The 19,310-nt window shown below is 34.6% G+C and overlaps 2 protein-coding genes across 13 annotated transcripts in view; both read left to right on the top strand.

Annotated features, from left to right (window-relative positions):
- Nucleotides 1-19,310, top strand: part of LOC126873748 (uncharacterized) — a 327,994-nt gene that overhangs the window by 204,128 nt on the left and 104,556 nt on the right. The window lies entirely within an intron of this gene.
- Nucleotides 1-19,310, top strand: part of LOC126873706 (potassium/sodium hyperpolarization-activated cyclic nucleotide-gated channel 3) — a 212,211-nt gene that overhangs the window by 100,668 nt on the left and 92,233 nt on the right. For all 11 annotated transcript variants that reach the window (XM_050634855.1, XM_050634854.1, XM_050634852.1 and 8 more), the window contains one exon: nt 16,485-16,891. In XM_050634855.1, coding sequence (XP_050490812.1) covers nt 16,485-16,891 — 407 coding nt within the window. The remainder of the gene's footprint in view (nt 1-16,484; nt 16,892-19,310) is intronic.

The following is a 19,310-nucleotide window of genomic DNA, read 5'->3' as shown; positions in this document are numbered from 1 at the left end:
TTCAAAATCGTTCTTTTATTCTATTTCTATTAATCGTGTTAAGATTGTCTTAATTTTTAATAAATGCTGGCAAGACATGTGATTTCGTTGTCAACTGGTTATCTTGTTTGAATAATCGTCTCTTTAACTAATCATTCCGAGTAATTTACGTAGGAATAGGTAATTGTGCATGTGAAAAACACTTCATAACAAGCATGACAAATCGTTACATAGGGATACATTGTGAAACAACTTTACATATTTATACGTTAGAAATTCTTTTCGCTATTATAAGCCACCCTCTAGCGAATCAAAGAAATTTCATCCTCCAATTTCTTCCCTCCAAATTTTTATTATTATTAAAATAATTCTAAAAGAGTCCAACCTAAATAATAACCTTCCTAATTCAATAATTTTCAATTAACAAGTCTCTCGCAGTTATTGCTAATAAAATTTCAACAAAATTCGACAAAATTCATTCGAATTTAAACATAAAACATTCGATCGGTCACGATCATGTGAAGCATAGATCGCTTTATTCGCAATCATCTTAACTATATGGACGTTTGTCCAACGATACTCATCGAGCTCTTTTTTTATCGAGTTTCATGATGCAAAATAGGCTCTACAAGCAGGCTTTTATTTTATGGAATCATTTCGTCACCAACAAGCCGTCTACCTCGCGGAGTATGGAACGTGAAACTTTCGCCCGTTCTCAGAATCTCGAACTGCGGACATTATGCATATTTACATCTTGGTGGTTTTATGCAAATTTTTTTATAGTCATTTCCAAACGCACTCGGCATGGAGCTGAAATTATTCGACGGTCTATATCTATTGTAACTGTCTAATTGCATTTGCATTACTCCTTATCATTTCTTGGATGTTGAAACTGTATTTTGATAGGCAGCGTTTGAACACGAATGTAGAAAACATTGTTACAAGAAAGTAATTTAATTTTATTCTGATTTTAAGTGCTAGACAATATATGATGCAACATTAATAATAGTAATGAATTATTTCTAAATTAATAATACTATTTACAAGCATACATAAAACCTTACCTTTTATTTTATACTAAATAATGTTATATATTATTCATTAATAATAATATCTTATAGACGAGTTTGGCCTTTGTGTTATTATAAACGATAAGAATTATTTATTTCATTATAAAATATTATATACACGTTTTTTACTATAAAACAAAGGAAGTAAAGTTTCATATATATTTTATAATGAATAATATATATCTAATAGTGGGAGATCAGAATGTTTAGCCTCAAATAGGAATTATGGAACTACACTTTGTACAGGACGACGGTGGCTATGTGGTTACTGTAGCTGACTGCAAACACATAGGTTGGCGGTTCGAATCCGTACGTGCCCTCCTGGATTTTGACTTAAGTGTGTTCAGAATCAGAAGTGAAATGTGATGTGTGTGAGAATCCGTACTTGGACGACGCAGCTTCTCTTCTCTATGTCTTAGGTCTCTCTAGGACATTACTCTCCCGAGATGTGAAAAATAAAAATAAAATAGAAAGAAGTAAAAAAAAAAAAATAAAAATAAAAAAAGCCTACCTATGAAAACAACATAGAAAGAATGTGAAAAATAAAAAAAAAGCAACCTAAGAAAATAACATAGAAAAAAAAAAGAAAAGAGGAAAAAAAACTCTCTTCCTCCTCATATTCGTAATACTTGTAACACGCAACATTGATACTAACCCCGAACAACGAAACGAAGGTCACCTGTCATCGAAGTGGTTGTGAAGAAGAATAAGTTTGTGAATATCCGTACTGCCATTGCCTTAGTGTAGTAGTCCAGCTACAGATTCCAGGTTTACATCCCCCTGGAGCAGCCCCGTTGTCCATATTTTTTGATAATTCCTACAATAATATTTTCTAATTAGACTTACAGATTTTTATGCAAATTTATCTGCGAGAATATATTTAAAAAAGTAAAATCCCGGTAAAAGACAAAAGGGTAGACAATTGCATTACCTATTAAGTATTATAGAAAAATATTAAAGGAAGCATACATATTTCGTCGTATTACGTGCAAATTTTCCACAAATGCGTAAAAAACCGCGATCTATTTACATAATAAAATAAATAATTCTTATGTGTCATAAGTCAAATTTTCTTTACCATTCCCTCCAGAACTTCTTGTCTCCTCAGAATATTGCATAACGTTGTGTCTAAAGATGTAATCGCATCTTAACAGAGATAAAAATTTGTCAAAAGAGGAAACTAATTATCCTGCTAATGAGACGTCGAACGACGTCGTAGACCAAGAAAACGAGATCGATGCTTGAGGAATGGAATCCGGAAAGATGGAAGAAAAACGTTGGTAAAGAGCCATTTACTCGCAACTGCGACGTTTCATTCACAAAGCTCGTAAGCGACTCAAAAGTTCCAGGATCTGGCTTTTTCCTCATCGCAAACGATTCGGCGATAAAAACAAAACACGAGTTACAGAATCCTGAGACGTTTGAAGATTATAGACTTTTTGCTTTTGTTTCTTTCGGTCGTTTAAGAGTATGTATGATGTCTGTAATCTTTGGGAAAATGAGTTTATTAGTCATGGTTCATGTTATCTGGAGTGGGTTGATAGTTCTGGAAAGATCTTTTGTCCGTTATGATAAGAAAATTTGTTATTTAGAACGAAGTTTCAGTCAAAGGATAGTATCTAATTTTATAACTTGCGATACTTGTTGAGTTTTATGAGCTAAATACGAATCTACGAACCTGTTTTTTTCAGTACCCACAGTTGTCGAAAAAGTCAAGATTGAAAACAATTACAAATTTTCGATATTGATGTTCTGTGTTACAGGATACAAAATCGTTTTCCATTGATGAATTTTTATTTAAGATATAAGAGAATCGTGGAAAATATATGTCGGATAAAAGAAATATTATTTGAACTATCCTTATCAAGACGAGCAAATTTATAAACATTACCCTTACATGTCAAGGATAAATTTACAAAATAAATCGAAATAAAAATAATATATTGGAATATATTTTATATTTTTTTGTATCAATATAGATATAGAACAAAATTTAAAGATTGTGAAAGAGATAAGAGGATGGAAAGTTGTCGTGTCTTTGGATAGAAATGTTTGACTGACAAGAGAGGAAAGTTAAATAGTTGTTGAGTAAACAGTACAGAACGACGAAACGCACTTCCATCGATCACATAATCATATCGCAATGTAATGGTGTATTGTTTAGCATTAATTAACTCGCAGCGAAATCGAGATTAGATGTACGATAACAAGGGAAGCCAGCTGGCTTGATAATAATAATTGATTCAATAACCACATCGAAGTTGAATCAAGGCGACCTGCTTAGAATCGAGCATGCATATATATGTTGCGTTGTATATATCGTATTACGCAAAGAAAAGTTGCGTTACGTAACATTTTCAACGTAATTTCCTATTTATTCCTATTATTTCTACAATTTGTTTCATATTTGATTTTATGAACATGGCGTATTTTAACCTTCGAATGACGGAGGCTGTCTGAATTCTGATACACGCAGACATTTCTAGGATTCACTACTTTTTGAGCTACATACTCGTCTATAAAGACTGGTTTTTAAAATGATTTCAATAAATGACATTTTTTAATATGTTGTCGGAATCATGGTACCAAACAACTTTTTCCTTACACATAATCCGCGGACGTCCTTACTTCCCGAGATATTCGTAAAATACTGTCACTACCACTACAGTAAATTCTACCTATCATTGTGTGTTCGTGACAACGTACGTGTTAGTATTGTTTGTCGATTGCCTAGAGGCGCGGTTGTTTATGTACGGACATGATTATATTATATACAGTGTATTATATGCTGTGCTTCAGTTTGTAAACACAGAGAGGTGACAAAGAAATATAGCTTCTTTTTAGGCGACACAATGTTTGCCTACGACTACAAGGCATGCAACTTGATGGCGTAAGCTGAGCATCGATTGTCAATCTTTCGGTTACTACGTTGAATTACTGTCGGTCGTTCGGCAGACGTCGATGGACATTGCGTATATTATAAACGAAAGATAAGAGTTAAGTTTGGGTTAGGTTATTGCATCTGGCCGTCTCTAGGCACGTACACTGTCACGGACCTGCAACTATAGGCACAATTCACTATAATTATCGATATTTTATTGCGAATATCTTGGAAATTAAGACCGTCCGCGGATTCTATGTAAGAGAAAGGTTATTCGGATGATTCTGACCACCGACAACATGTTCCAAAACTATTGAATTATTAGAATATAAAAATTCTTCCGCAAAAGATTGATATTGTAAAAATGGAATTTGATACCTGATGAAAAGAGCATTTTATTAGAAAAGAAATTGACCGATATTTTTTCTAGCCACTGTAAAGGAGGGTCGATATTATTGCCAATTTTTAAGATTTTCAACATTGTATCGACAATATATTGAAACTACAGTGAGATTGACACATACAAAAGTCCATTTATAATGGCACAAAAAAGTATGCTTTCTTACGTACGACACCGCCAAGAACTTTAAATATTGGTAGTAATACCGATTTTTTGAATGTTTTTTACACGATAGATACAATAGTGTACAAATACAAGAAAGGTGAACGAATTCAAGAAAAGCAAGAACGACAAAATGCCTATCTCCCTTTCCTTCTTATCTCGAGTTTTCAATCTCAGACGCGTGCTGGAACGTCAGCTGGAACATCTCGTAAGCCAACTTCTCTCTTTCTCTCTTTACGCCTCTCTCTTCGGACAAATTGGAAACGTAGCAATCGAAAGTGAACCTTGACACCTTTTACAACCCCACCTATCCTCTCTCTGTCCCTGTCTCCCCCCTCCACGTTGCCTAGGTAGCTTGTGCTAGTCGTTTTTCGAGAGGCGACACACTCGACACCGGGATACATGTGTTGTTCTCCTCGGTCGACCGCATCAGCCAGCAGGGAAGTTTCTTAAAATAGAGTCTAGTGCCGAGCCGGAGGTTGCTATATGCATGCGAACATATCCCGTTCCGGACGATGATACAAACACACAGTGTCGAGCCACTCGAGGTTGGTCGAAGGGTTGGAAAAGGGTTGAAAAAGAGGGAGGCGCACGGCTGAATGTGCCCGCTCATGCACGCCAGCCACGCGAATTCCGCTGAACATCCCTCGCGTTTAAGTGTGACAATCGTTCTTTTCTCTCAGGGTCGAGCTACTTTCCTCTTTGCTTGTCCTTTTCATTCTTCCTCTTTTTTTCGGTCCCTCTTTTTCGCCGTTTTTCCCTTGTTCTTTGTTGTTATCATCGTTATCAGAGATGATCGAACGAAGATGGATTGAGTTTACGACCTGAACGTGATTTCTTTTGCTATTTCTGAATTCATTTATACGAACATTTCTATACGCAAATGGAAGATTTAATCATCGGGCGTGAGAGAGTTTCGGGATGGGAAGTAGTTTAACGTTGCACTACTTCAAAGGACAGGAATATTGTTTTCCGAAGAAGCGCAAGGGAAACTAACGATCGAAAGAAAAGTGTCTGATTTAAGTTTGACTGAATAATATATTTAGACCGTACAAACTTTCAATGAACTTTGACTTTTTCATATTTATATATATTCTATCATTAGATTTGTTACTTGAAATAACAGAAATAATTTCCCCTAGTGAAGTGTACGTACCACTTCTATTTCTTAACTATTTCTTTTTCCCCTGTGCTATTTCTATTTTGCTCTATCTTTCCTTATCTTCGAACTCGTTTTGCACCTTGTGTTAGCAAAGTCTTTGTAAATATATATATTTGTTCCAAATACGTCAAATAATTTAAGTCGTTTCCTTATCCAATTATGAAATTGCTTCTTTAGAATTTTTACACTGTTGCTATCAGATTACCATACGAGCTAGAAATATATTTGCAAAGTAAAAATTATCGTTAGTTCTTTCTCAGAATCTATACACGGTTCATAAATGTTTCTGACGCATTTTGTAACCTCATTATGCAACTAATATTACTTTGTTCCCAGTCAGCACGTAGCAGAATATTCTTAAGATATTACTTCTGTAAATATGCCACATACTTTCGAGATTTGTTCACGTAGCTACACTCAGCGGAAAAAGCATACGAAAGCGAAGTTGTGCAGGTTCAGCTAGATGTCAAGCAGTAGCAAGTGTCAAGTATTAGAATCTCCTGAAACGAAGGGACGAAAGCTATTTATCCTATTTTTAGAATTACAACTAAAAATAGAAGACTTCAAAAGTGTCAATTTCCTTTTTTCCTAACGTGTCTTTCAACTTTCAACTTTCTTCGTCTAATACTCGTTATTAAACCTCAATTAATAAATCCTCGTTAGATCATCGATGGATTATAACGATTTGGACGAAATTATTTAATCTTACAATATTTTCGTTTAATTTGTATTTTGTGTTTCATATAACAAGTTTTAGAAAATATCAGCATGAAAATTCTATTTTGCATTTTACATTGATATCTTAATTAAATAATCGCTTCAATTACACAGTCATATCAACATATGCAGAGAAGCTTAAAATGACACAGTTCTTATCAGTCACCCGTGTTCTAACCAGCTTTCCAATTCAGTCTTTTCGCTGCATCTCGGCCGTCGTCAAGGGTTAAACATCAAACACCTCCAAAAAACTCCCAACGCAAGCACTTAAAGTACCCGCACTCCTTCCACCAACTACAGCTCCCACTTAATACCCACGCTTACCAGCCATAATTCACTCATAAAAAGACCACAACCCCTTTAATCGTCTCCTACTCGTGTTTCTCATCTGCTCACCCTCAGGTAATCCCTTTCAATCTCCTGTTGACACACGTCCTCTGACCCATCTACGCACCGTGATCCTAAGTTCTATCCTAAGTTCCTAGTAAAAATCCTAAATTCATGATGCAAGTGATAGCAGGCTGATTTTCTGGTTGAAAAAATAAGATAAAAATAGGGGGAAAATCAAGAATAACAAAATTGCATTGGAGGACTTATTTTCGAGAAAATCGAGTTTGAAAACTTGTCATGTATACCCAAGTAAATTTGCCTAATTCGCAACTAGACAAGAGTAAATAATTAATATGAGGCTATTCTACGTGCGAGACTAAGTCGAGAAAGCGTCGAATAGAATTTCTTTTAAGATCTCGTTTTTAGAGAGAATACGAGTTTGCATAAAAATCCGCAGCCCAGTAATAAGTGCTTCTTGAAATATGAAAAATTCTTTCGTTGGTTAAACCGGCGATAAAATCGAAGTATAAAAATTCGAAGGTCGCGGCAGGTTTAAGGTTGACTCTCGTCCGCGTTTCTCTGTAGTCCAAATTATTATACACGTATATGTATAACTTTTCCTCTTTTTTTATCAAGAGCAACTGAGCAAGGTGAGACATCCACTCGTTGATATTTTTCCTGGCCAACGCTTATTGTTCGTGGCCCCGTATCGACGTTCTTGTTAATTGGGGGTAGGATAATTAGCGTTCGATTAGGCAGGGTCGCTTGGCTGGCTTGAATCAAATAAGAGTGATTACAATGACTCGTGAACGGGTTGGTCGTGTAACACGAATCTCTGTTCGACCATGGAAACTAGGTCGTTGGGTTGCGTTGGACAGATTTCTCGTTTCAGTAGGGACCACTGCGTTTCGTTTGTTTTCCTCGTCGATCATGATGCTATAGTGACGGGGGTTGATATGGCGAAGCATCTGTGACGAGATATTGTTTGGCGGATTGTGCATGGCAGGTGTCATGAGAGAATCATTGAACAACACGCTTGTTTGGGATTATTATATTTTGCAAGTTTATTTTGCGAAAGAAACGTATTTGCGAAATTGTAGGTGTTTAAGGAAGTTAGTGGATTTCGCAAGCTTTTACGGAGGCTTGTGTAAATATTTTATAATCAAAATTTCGTTTGATTATGTGAACGAGAATTGTCGTTGATGGTAATTTTTGTAGTTCGATTTCGAGTTTAAAAAACTTATAACTGCTTGAAGAAAAATGCTTTGCTCCTGTTTATTCTTTGTTTCTACGTTTGACCACACATTTGCAAAGTTTCTGACCTCTACGAATTTTTTATGTCCATGTGATTACATTGTATTTATTAATAATCGTGTATAGTGGATTGCAAACAACTTGTTCAATAATTAAAACAACCCTCTTGTATAACTTTCTTAGAGTAGTTCGGACAAGAAATGACATAGTCTCTGTACCTCTCTGTCAACTATAAGTATCTTTTTGTTACACTTCAAAGCCAATTGTTAACGAATAACGCAGTATCTTTAAATGAAATATAGAAAAACGCTTATCTTTCTTTAAAAGCGATTTAATTAAATAGATGGTGTTGTGTCCGAATGTTAATGCGAGTAACTGTAATGTCGAGAGGTGGATCGCGATGAAAACGCGGCTTTTCCGCGGAATGCTCGCGGCGACGGAACGATCATCTGCGCGGCGCGCGGTTCAATAAATGCGCGAGGCCATATTCATCTCGCGACGCGCGGAGCCAATAGAATTAATTTGCGAATTTATCCGCGACGCGAGGTTTCCTCGCATTCAATGAAAGTGAAATTAAGTCCGGTTCATCGGGCGGCTAGCGAGTCTTGTTAAATGGCGCGCGCGGCATTGTGCAACAGCGCGCTCGCGCCGAGATGTCATCTTCTTTTTTTCCAGCAAACAATGCAGGTTAAATTCGATTGTCGCGGAACTGCTGCTTGAAAAGCAAAGAGGATTTGTGTGACAGAGGTATAATGCGGTGTAGGTGGTATTTCTCAGAGTTCCTATTTTATCATTGTACATAGAAATTGTTGCGTCGCGAACCTCACACGAGTAGCTCGGTGTACGCGATTTTTAAAATAACAAAAAGGAAACAGTTGACTGATATGATTGTCAGCGATGAGCTGAAATACAGCTCACAAGCAGCTTCGAATATTGACCGACTAGATTCGAATTTGTCAAAAACATGTGGAAAAAGGAAGCTGTACCCCTCCGTGTAAATTTTATTTTAAAATCACTCGCCCATATTTTTTTCGGTATAAATGACATTCTTATATTGTACAAGATTATATTGTCGAAGACTTTTGACGATGACTGTAACTCGTCTTCCTCGGTTAGTAGGCTAAAAAATTCTTAAAACGGGATGCGAACTCAGTTTCTTCTCTCTCTCTCTCTCTCTCTCTTTCTTTCTCTCTCTCTTTCTCTCTCTCTCTCTCTCTCTCTCTCTTTCTCTCTCTGCCAAACGAGATTCGAAGCAATATCAGTCAAGGTTTCCTTCTTCCTCGTTCACGCCGTAAAAATCCTCGATAAATTAGCTGGACGTGCTCGAAATGGATCTTGCGCAAGTCATATACATACAAAAGAATATACACTCAGTCACAACAGTTTAGATACACCCATTGAATTTTGTGTACGTGTTATACCAAAAAGCTAAAAATGCACTTTGTCACAAAATTATTTATATCTGTATATGGAGACAATTATTATTGATATATTTAAAAAAGAGGTAGAAAAGAGTTAGAACGTTTAACTTGCAAAAAATCTTGCAATACAATTACGTTAGAAATTACAAAACTTATAATTTTTTCAACCCTATTTTTATGATTTCATATAGATGCAACAAATGTATCTAATTTTTGTATCATTTCGTTTTATATTTTTCTTACTCCTTTTTCCTTAACAAAGGCGAAACTAAATAATGTGTGATAAATTTTGACAATATGACTCTTTTATGGCTATCTATGTATTAATATATACATAACGTGTATTTATATTTTACTATAAAATTATACAACACATAATCCTCCGACACAAACAGAGACTGATATAAATTTTGCGCAAATTCGACATAATCCTGCCAGATACTAATATAGTATCAAGCTTATTTTTCTGATTTCATATAGACATAACAGCTGTATGTAATTTTTGTAACACTGTATTTTATATTTTTTCTTCTTTTTTCTCTTAATAATGGTAAAGGCGAATTAATTACTTTACATTTTAATAATGTGTGTTTTAACGTGTCAAAGAAAATTCGTCCAGCTGTTTTTACAATAATATTTTATATTCAAGGGATGTATGTAGATTTTTATAACTGACTGTAGACGAGAAATGCACAAGATTTCAAGTAATAATTTCGTGGCGTCCCCTCCTATGCATTCGCCATAACTGCCATAAGACGTTGATGGTTGCATTTGCAAGAGGTGAACGCGTATGGCAATTTGTATTCTCGAGAGCTCGAGAGGCTGAGTCCCTTGATTTAGTGCTAATAAATATTCATTGGCGTACTTGAAACTGACCTCAGAGAATTGAACGGCATTATCGTGTGTACTCTTCGAAGATTAACCACGATTATTCGCTGCCCGCTGTGTACAGACTGCTTTATTAAACCGCTTAAACAATATTCTCGGGTAAATGGACAATTTGTTGTACGCCACGATGGTAATAGTAATAACAATAATAACGTTACTCCGGAAAAGGGATTCTTCGATCGTGTAAATTGTCGCTTAATGGAATTTGTTGGTTATGCGTTGTTATAGCAAATTGACGATCGCTATATGCTGAGTGAGAGTTGTATTCGTGATTTGGTATAATCGCGAGTTCGTTTACGAATGAACAGTTGATCGACATCGATAAATAACATTAGACACACTATAGCCTTAAATTATGCAATTTTTATTAGTATTATAAAATATGTAGTTTTTAAAGTATTTCAATAGTTATAAATTATAAAATAGTCAATTTCAAAATATTAAACGTTTAATTAAGATACTAAGATTTAATTAAGAAATCAGTATATTAAGATATCTGTAAGGTAAAATATTTAGTATTAAAATATTCATACTGTATTTAGGTATATTTATTGTATACATATATCCATTAATCGCGAATATTAACTTGAAAGACGTATATGTATCTGTAAAAAGGTTTTTTTCATTCTTCTGGTATTGAGACAACATTATATGGTGTTCTTAAATTAACGCTAACCTTACCAGGCTAACTTAACCTAACCTCAATTTAACATTATGTAAATTCTTATATTATCTGATTAATCAGTTCCTCAATTTTTGTTAATATAAGAATTTACATAAAGTTAGATGAACAAAAGAAATAATAATGAACGTACAATTTTAAATAAAATTTTGGAAATAGTCATTTGATCGGACCTGGTAAGATTAGTGTTAAATGAATCTTCCTACGAAATATTTTCCGATCTTCTATCAATAGCTAATGGGCAATTTATTGAAATTCAGGTTGAAGATTAAAATATGTGCATAGAAATTGGAGATTCGATTATAATAATTTCAACGGTCGAAGTATATATTTAAATGCAATCAAGCTTGATTCTCATTTTTCCATTCCAGTTGAAAAGTATTATTAGCTCGTCATCGATTAATTAATTACTTACGCGAAATATGCAACATAGCAATTCTAATTCTTCAATCGTTTACTATAGAAACAGAAATTTAGATGACGCCTGTTCGTAGACGTTACGTAAGAAAGGATGCAAAAATTGGAAACAGAAGATATATAAGAATAGTGTCGCTCGTGCCAGATACTTATCTGAATTGCGATCAGATCATAGAATAGCCGCGGAAGAAATCGTTTCTTGCGAAACGAGCTGTCGATAGCAGCAACCTAAGGTCATTATGCCCGCGTTCCTTGTCATTATAAACGATAAGAATTATTTATTTTATTATAAAATATTATATACACGTTTTTTACTATAACACAAAGGAAGTAAAGTTTCATATATATTTTATAATGAATAATATATTTTTTTTTTGTTTATTTAGCCCAAGATACAGTTTTAGATACATATTCACAATAAACGGTGAATTTTTGTAATGATATGTTAGGCAAAGGTACCGATACGCGGCGGTACGACGTAGCCATGCTGTATTATGTGTCGGCGCTTTACATTTTTCGTGTATAATACAATTTTTGGGTTTAAGCCGCTGGAGAGCGGAGCTTTTTTATGAATATTTTTTAATTTTTTTCTGTCCTGTAAACTTGGTCGCGAAACAGGACGCTTCGGTAGTCTGCTTTTTGGGTGCTGTGTAACTTTGGGGAGGGGTGGGTTGAGAGGGAGGGTGCGGTGGAGGGGAAATAATGAATAATATATATCTAATAGTGGGAGATCAGAATGTTTAGCCTCAAATAGGAATTATGGAACTACACTTTGTACAGGACGACGGTGGCTATGTGGTTACTGTAGCTGACTGCAAACACATAGGTTGGCGGTTCGAATCCGTACGTGCCCTCCTGGATTTTGACTTAAGTGTGTTCAGAATCAGAAGTGAAATGTGATGTGTGTGAGAATCCGTACTTGGACGACGCAGCTTCTCTATGTCTTAGGTCTCTCTAGGACATTACCTCCCGAGATGTGAAAAAAAAAAAAAAAAAGAAAAAAAAAGAAAAAAAAAAAAGAAAAAAAAAGCCTACCTATGAAAACAACATAGAAAGAATGTGAAAAATAAAAAAAAAGCAACCTAAGAAAACAACATAGAAAGAATGTGAAAAATAAAAAAAAAGCAACCTAAGAAAACAACATAGAAAGAATGTGAAAAATAAAAAAAAAGCAACCTAAGAAAACAACATAGAAAAAAAAAAGAAAAGAGGAAAAAAAACTCTCTTCCTCCTCATATTCGTAATACTTGTAACACGCAACATTGATACTAACCCCGAACAACGAAACGAAGGTCACCTGTCATCGAAGTTGGTTGTGAAGAAGAATAAGTTTGTGAATATCCGTACTGCCATTGCCTTAGTGTAGTAGTCCAGCTACAGATTCCAGGTTTACATCCCCCTGGAGCAGCCCCGTTGTCCATATTTTTTGATAATTCCTACAATAATATTTTCTAATTAGACTTACAGATTTTTATGCAAATTTATCTGCGAGAATATATTTAAAAAAGTAAAATCCCGGTAAAAGACAAAAGGGTAGACAATTGCATTACCTATTAAGTATTATAGAAAAATATTAAAGGAAGCATACATATTTCGTCGTATTACGTGCAAATTTTCCACAAATGCGTAAAAAACCGCGATCTATTTACATAATAAAATAAATAATTCTTATGTGTCATAAGTCAAATTTTCTTTACCATTCCCTCCAGAACTTCTTGTCTCCTCAGAATATTGCCTCACGTTGTGTCTAAAGATGTAATCGCATCTCAACAGAGATAAAAATTTGTCAAAAGTGGAAACTAATTATCCTGCTAATGAGACGTCGAACGACGTCGTAGACCAAGAAAACGAGATCGATGCTTGAGGAGTGGAATCCGGAAAGATGGAAGAAAAACGTTGGTAAAGAGCCATTTACTCGCAACTGCGACGTTTCATTCACAAAGCTCGTAAGCGACTCAAAAGTTCCAGGATCTGGCTTTTTCCTCATCGCAAACGATTCGGCGATAAGAACAAAACACGAGTTACCTAAACACGACCTAAGGTCATTATGCCCGCGTTCCTTGTCGTTTGATCTTCCGCCTCTGATCTGCTTTCATCTGATGGATACTTTTCGTGGTCTCTGACGATTACCTTAGGAGAACCATGTCCAAGACGCTTGAAACGGCTCTAAAAAAGTCGTAAAAGTTCATTGGGAGAACGTTTCGATCTATAAGAACAGAGTAATTTATTCGTCTCTTCTCTCTAGATTTATCTTCCTTAAGAATTACCAAGTGATGTTAATACACAAATGCAAAGACCATTATTTGTACATACTATCGATAGTTCTCCAAAATATTCCAATTCCTCTAAATCTAAATCACTTACATTCAAAGATACAAAGAACAACAACCACTTCCCTTTCACTGAATCATAAAAACTACTAAATACTTGTCTATCGAACATTGATATCACGATCTAGATATGCATAAATAACAAACAAGTTTATCTATTAATCGTGTCAACGACCATAAGCAAACAATTGAGAAAAGATCGTCGATCGGCTGAATAGATGTATAGAAAGGGAGACAAGAATCAGTGGAGAATCTGTGGAGGGCGATAATACGCAGCGATAACCGAGCGTCCAGAATGGCAAGGACGATTTCGAGAGATGGAAAGATTAAAAAGTGGAACGATGGTCGAGGACGGTTTTGCAGACGAACCGCTACGCTGTATGTAGATGGTTTCCAAGGGTATACCACTTCCTTAACGTGCAAGTCAAACACGTGAGATACGTGTGTATCGATCACAATTGAGATGCTTGCGTTGCTCCTTCATCGACGAATTTGTTGATCGTTTGGAAAGAGAAAGCGTGCTGAGATTTCAGAGAGTCACTGCGATTCGTGTATTAGGATCTAATTTTGCGATCTTGTTCGTTGTGAAAATCATTTCTTTGAAGATTAATGGGATTAATAATAAGAAGCTGTGTTGTGTGTTTGGTTTGAGATTTCAAGATTTTTGTAATTAGTTTTGTTAGGGTAATTCTTAGAGATTATTGTCTGGTTTTTGGCGCGAAGAACATATAAGAGCGTTAGAAATCAAACCGACTAAATTTTTTACGAGATTCTCAGTCTCGTTACGGGAGCTTTGTCACACAATCGAATCCCGATAAATTGAATTTGCTGTCAAAATCAAATATAAAGACACATTTGCTAATATGGACGCGATTGCTCGATAGCGTAGTAAATTTTAAATACGTCTTGTTATAAAGAGTGAAAAAAGCATTATTTATTATGTGTTTCTACCATAAGTATTCATTTGTTTTATTCTTTCTTTTCTTGCTTTTAGTATTTTTTTTATGCTAGTAACTCTTATTGTAACTTTGATAATAGTGAAGTTGTGAGGACAAGAAAATAAGATTTTTTATATCTCGTTGATGGTGTTTTTGTGAAAGAAAAGAGCCACCATAAAAGGTAACAAGCTTTTTTATGGAGAAGATGCATGGTGTGCGAATATTTGAATTTATAAATATTCTTTCAATGCAAGAAATTTAATTCATATACTAAATTTTCAATGTCTTTCTGTTATACTAATTTATTATATTAGAGACTCGCAAGTTATGCATTTTCTTTAAAAGGATAAAAATATTGCAAATTTTCATTACAAACTTCTAAGTTTTACTTAATGACTAACATAAACCACGCCCACAATTTTATTATTAAAGTGTAGCGCATACGAAATAATTGAACCTTTTCGTAAGTAAAAAAGAACGCAGATCGTAAAAATCAATATTTGAAATATTTTAAACACTTCCTGATGATAAACGTGCGTTATCTGTTTTCACCTTTCTAACTACCTGCCCTTAGGGTATTTCGTATACCTGCTAAGGAAAACCTTCAATACACTCTCCGAACCAATCCCAAATTATGAAAGCAGGCATGTAAATATTGAAACCACACCTGTATACAACCCTGGGGTTCCATACCAAAACAATAACTGAAGGACTCTCAGTCTTGTTTTTCTTCTCGTGCAATACAGTTCGTCGTGTCTTATACGCTTTATCTTCGTTTACGTGCAGTGTAGTTTTCATAAATTTTACGTTATTCACTCATACGACAAGCATTTTCAATTTATTTAATACAAGGTTTGTATTGTCTATTTTGAATTTTTCAATACATTTCTTCGTACTAAATATTCCTTCTGATTCGTAAAATAATTTCTTCTATTGCATTATAATTTAATACTCTTCGTACTTCGCTCGATTTTTTAATATTTTTTCAGACTAAATATTCCTCCTGATTTATAAAACTACTTTCTCTGGTCTATTGCATCGTACTTTTATATTGTTGCTTTTCTTGTACATTTGTATACATTTGTACGTTTACCTTGACATATGTTTATATTTTTATATATTTTGCAGTTTTAATCATTCGTCAAAATTCTAAATATAAAAACCTACATTGTAATAGCTTTACTTCTCACATGTATATTTTTCAATTTTCTTATTTATATATTTTTAGTTTCGAATGCCAATTCCGATCACATCCATAGATATATTCGTCGCGCGTTAAGCTCGGCAGAGATACGAAATAAAAAAAAAGATAGAATGAGATTTTTCTCTTTGAAGATTCATTCTCAAGAAAATATGGTCCGAGCGTGTTTACTTCAGAACTGGCCTGGTACATACGTACGATCAAGTTTCGAATTTTTCTCGGACACAAAACGCTTTATGAGAACATTCTATTCTTCATTTTCGACCTATTTTCGCACGTAGCATAAGCTCCTATCGATATTTACTCCTGTCCAATCGAAAATTAGAATCCAAGTACATCTTTGATAATTTTCCAAATTCGATCTTTTCAGAAACAAAGCGTCATATGAATATATTCTATACTTTCTTCTATTTCTCTTTCTATTTTCTCATAAACCAATTGTTATGCGTGTTCCCATAAATACGTAAGAATAGTTTTACCAGTAAATCTCCGAACGTTTATAATTTTTTAATAAAGCATTTTCGAGCGTCAGTCTAAGTATACGTATAAACTTTTTTCATCTACTTGATGCCATTAAAATATAGTATAGTAAAAATAAGAAGTTGAGAGTATCAGAACAATGTTGAACGAGGAATTAAACGTTATTTTTCAGGGAGGGCGAGAGTGGCGGCGGTGGCGGCCGTTCTGTGACCAGCGCTGGTGGGGGTGGAGGAGGAGGTGGAGGTCGACGGGCACCGAGTCTACGGCTGGTGAACGGAAGAGCGACTACGGGGGTTAGTTTGCACACCAGCAGCACAGAATCCGTTCGTTCACCCCATCACCACCTCGGCCAGCAGCAGGGGGGCAACAATAACAATAACAACAACAACCATAATAATAATAACAACAACAACAATAACTGCCACGCCGGTAATAACCCCGCCGCGAACAATCATCCACGGCTTAACAAAGATGACAGCATCAAGATCAGCATCGAGAACACGAACACTTGCACGGACAGCCTCGTCACTGCTCTAGACGACGAGACATTGCTCATCACGGATTTCGTAGCCGACCAAGGTAAGTCATTTTTACTTTTTATTATCGATATTCTTTTTAACGAATCATCGTTTCATTGTCTTTCCGATTTCGTACAACTTTTATATTACTTCGTGAAGAATTGCATTATATCCAATATTTTTTTATGGCTTTCATTAGATATGTTCTTTAGTTATCATGGTGCATCGCGCAAGTATAATCTTGAATCGGTAGAATAAATCGAAGGCTTTTTTCTACTTTGATGATTTTAACGAAAAATGAAATAAATTCATATGTTATTTTTCCCCACTGTATATTAAAAATTTTTCATGCAACGTTCTCAAGCTCTTCTCGTGTTTGTTTATCGAAGATTTGGAACCGCGTGGTGATTTATTTCAGCTGTATAAATATTAGGTATAGAAAATGTATACGCTGTGCAAATGTTGTTTAATCTATACATAAACGGAGAGTGCCTGAATTTTTCGATAATGTTTTAAATTCTGAGATTGCAGATATTTAAGAAATTGTAAATATATGAGCAAGTCGATATATTTGGTTGAGGGATTATAATTTAAAGAGGATTTAGAGCGAAATAAAATTCAATTCCTTGATGTTGCCGAATTAATTTTGGTCACTTTGATTATCACACAATTTGGATTATAACTTATTTTTATCTTATTTTTATCTTTGTCCTTTTTTCTCGTATTTTCTTTTTTTTTCTAACGTCCTATTTTCGAGTTTAATACTGAGATATCAACTATACGAGAAATCAGTTCTTGTTACATTAAATGAACAGTTTAGAAATACCCTGATATTATTTCGCATATCGTATTTTCCATTCAGTTTTAATTAAAATCTTCCCACAATTGGAAAACCTATCGTTGATGTTATTCCGAACTCAGAATATGGACACTTCTATAATTTCAAACACACACACGCATATGAGTTTATATTTAATTTTTGAGTAATAACTTTAACTGTGGGAGAAAGCTAATGAAATTTACAATACCGATATTTTAATAAATATAGAAAAATCGTATTTTATTTTATTCTTCAGACTTATATTACATTGAAGTATGAAGTATCTATTAAAAAAAAATCGTTCATTGAATTTTCTACGATGACGAATCAAGAATTATTATAGTTGCAATGGCTGTATTTTCTAGAAATTAGATTGGAAAGTTTGATAAAAGTTATAGTGTGTCAAGATTAGGAACGCTCGTCGTTTTGTCCAGTGGCGTTCAGTTACAGTTGAATCTTACCCCACCGGAAATTTAATTGCGCAGCTCGCGACGTATATATATATGTATACTCTTCGTATTCCATACGAGATTTCCGACACGTTTTGTGGAAAATTTAGAAGCATTTTCTACAATCTGAACAGTTCTTTTATTATAGCAATAATTACTCGAAAGAGCAAATCTTCAGCTGTATATTATTGTCTATAGTTTCCTACCATTCGTATTTAACTTTATTATACGAAATAATAGTTATAAATAATCATCCTAAATATTTCTCAAGAAATCGATAATCGATGCTCCTCTTTCTCTCCTTAACGAAAATCGAGATTTCAAAATCGAGGATGTTGAAATTAAAAGAGAACAATCTTTGAAAGCCCAATTTACCTTGAGAAAAAAAGATTAAGAAGAAACAAGAGTTAAGGATGATTGCACTTATACAAAGAGCACCCACGCTCTTCCACAGACATATCAGACTCATCTAATGCAACATAGAAACACATCTATCTTCACATACAAATCCAGCTACATCTTTGTGGTCGCATCGTCGAAACAGTTTAACCTTCTTTTTGCCACACCTATGAAACAGTGTTCCGTTATACTTCCAAGGTGATGACTGCGAATAAGTCAAAGGAATTAATCGAGAGGATGTTCCAATTATAGTTGTTCCAATTAAGCGCTAAAAGATGAGGTAACATTTTGAAATAAAGTGGAAAGTAACGAATAGAATTCAATTTCCATAATTCTTCATCGAACCGTAATTTTTCAAGCATGATAGCCATAAGTGATGGTTTTAAGTTCAATTCGACTATTGATCTTTTATTAAATTCATAATCACTTGATATGTCCGCTACCATTACATCTAACGCATATGTTGCGTTGGCTCGATTATTTGTGTGACCAACACTGGATTCTAGTTTTCGCGCCTGTGTTTCGATAAAATAATTTAGGCAAGCAAATAAAGCAGCAAACTGCGTATTGGAACGTCGTTACATAAAATAAAGACATTTCTGATCAAACAAAAGAATGCAGCTCCAGAGGTGGTTAGTTGTATATTTCAGTAGCAGCCAGTGTTTAATAATTTTATAACTATATATGCAATACGGTAATTAAGAATGAATATACGTGTATTATTTAATACGACCAGATATCTGCTTTTGTTATAAAAACAATGAAGATCAAGAATGTAGAATATTAATGATGCCATGAAACACGACGATATT

This window comes from Bombus huntii, chromosome 15 (genome assembly GCF_024542735.1).
Source record: "Bombus huntii isolate Logan2020A chromosome 15, iyBomHunt1.1, whole genome shotgun sequence".
Taxonomy (NCBI): Eukaryota; Metazoa; Arthropoda; class Insecta; order Hymenoptera; family Apidae; genus Bombus; species Bombus huntii.
This window is presented reverse-complemented; position numbering and strand designations above follow the sequence as displayed.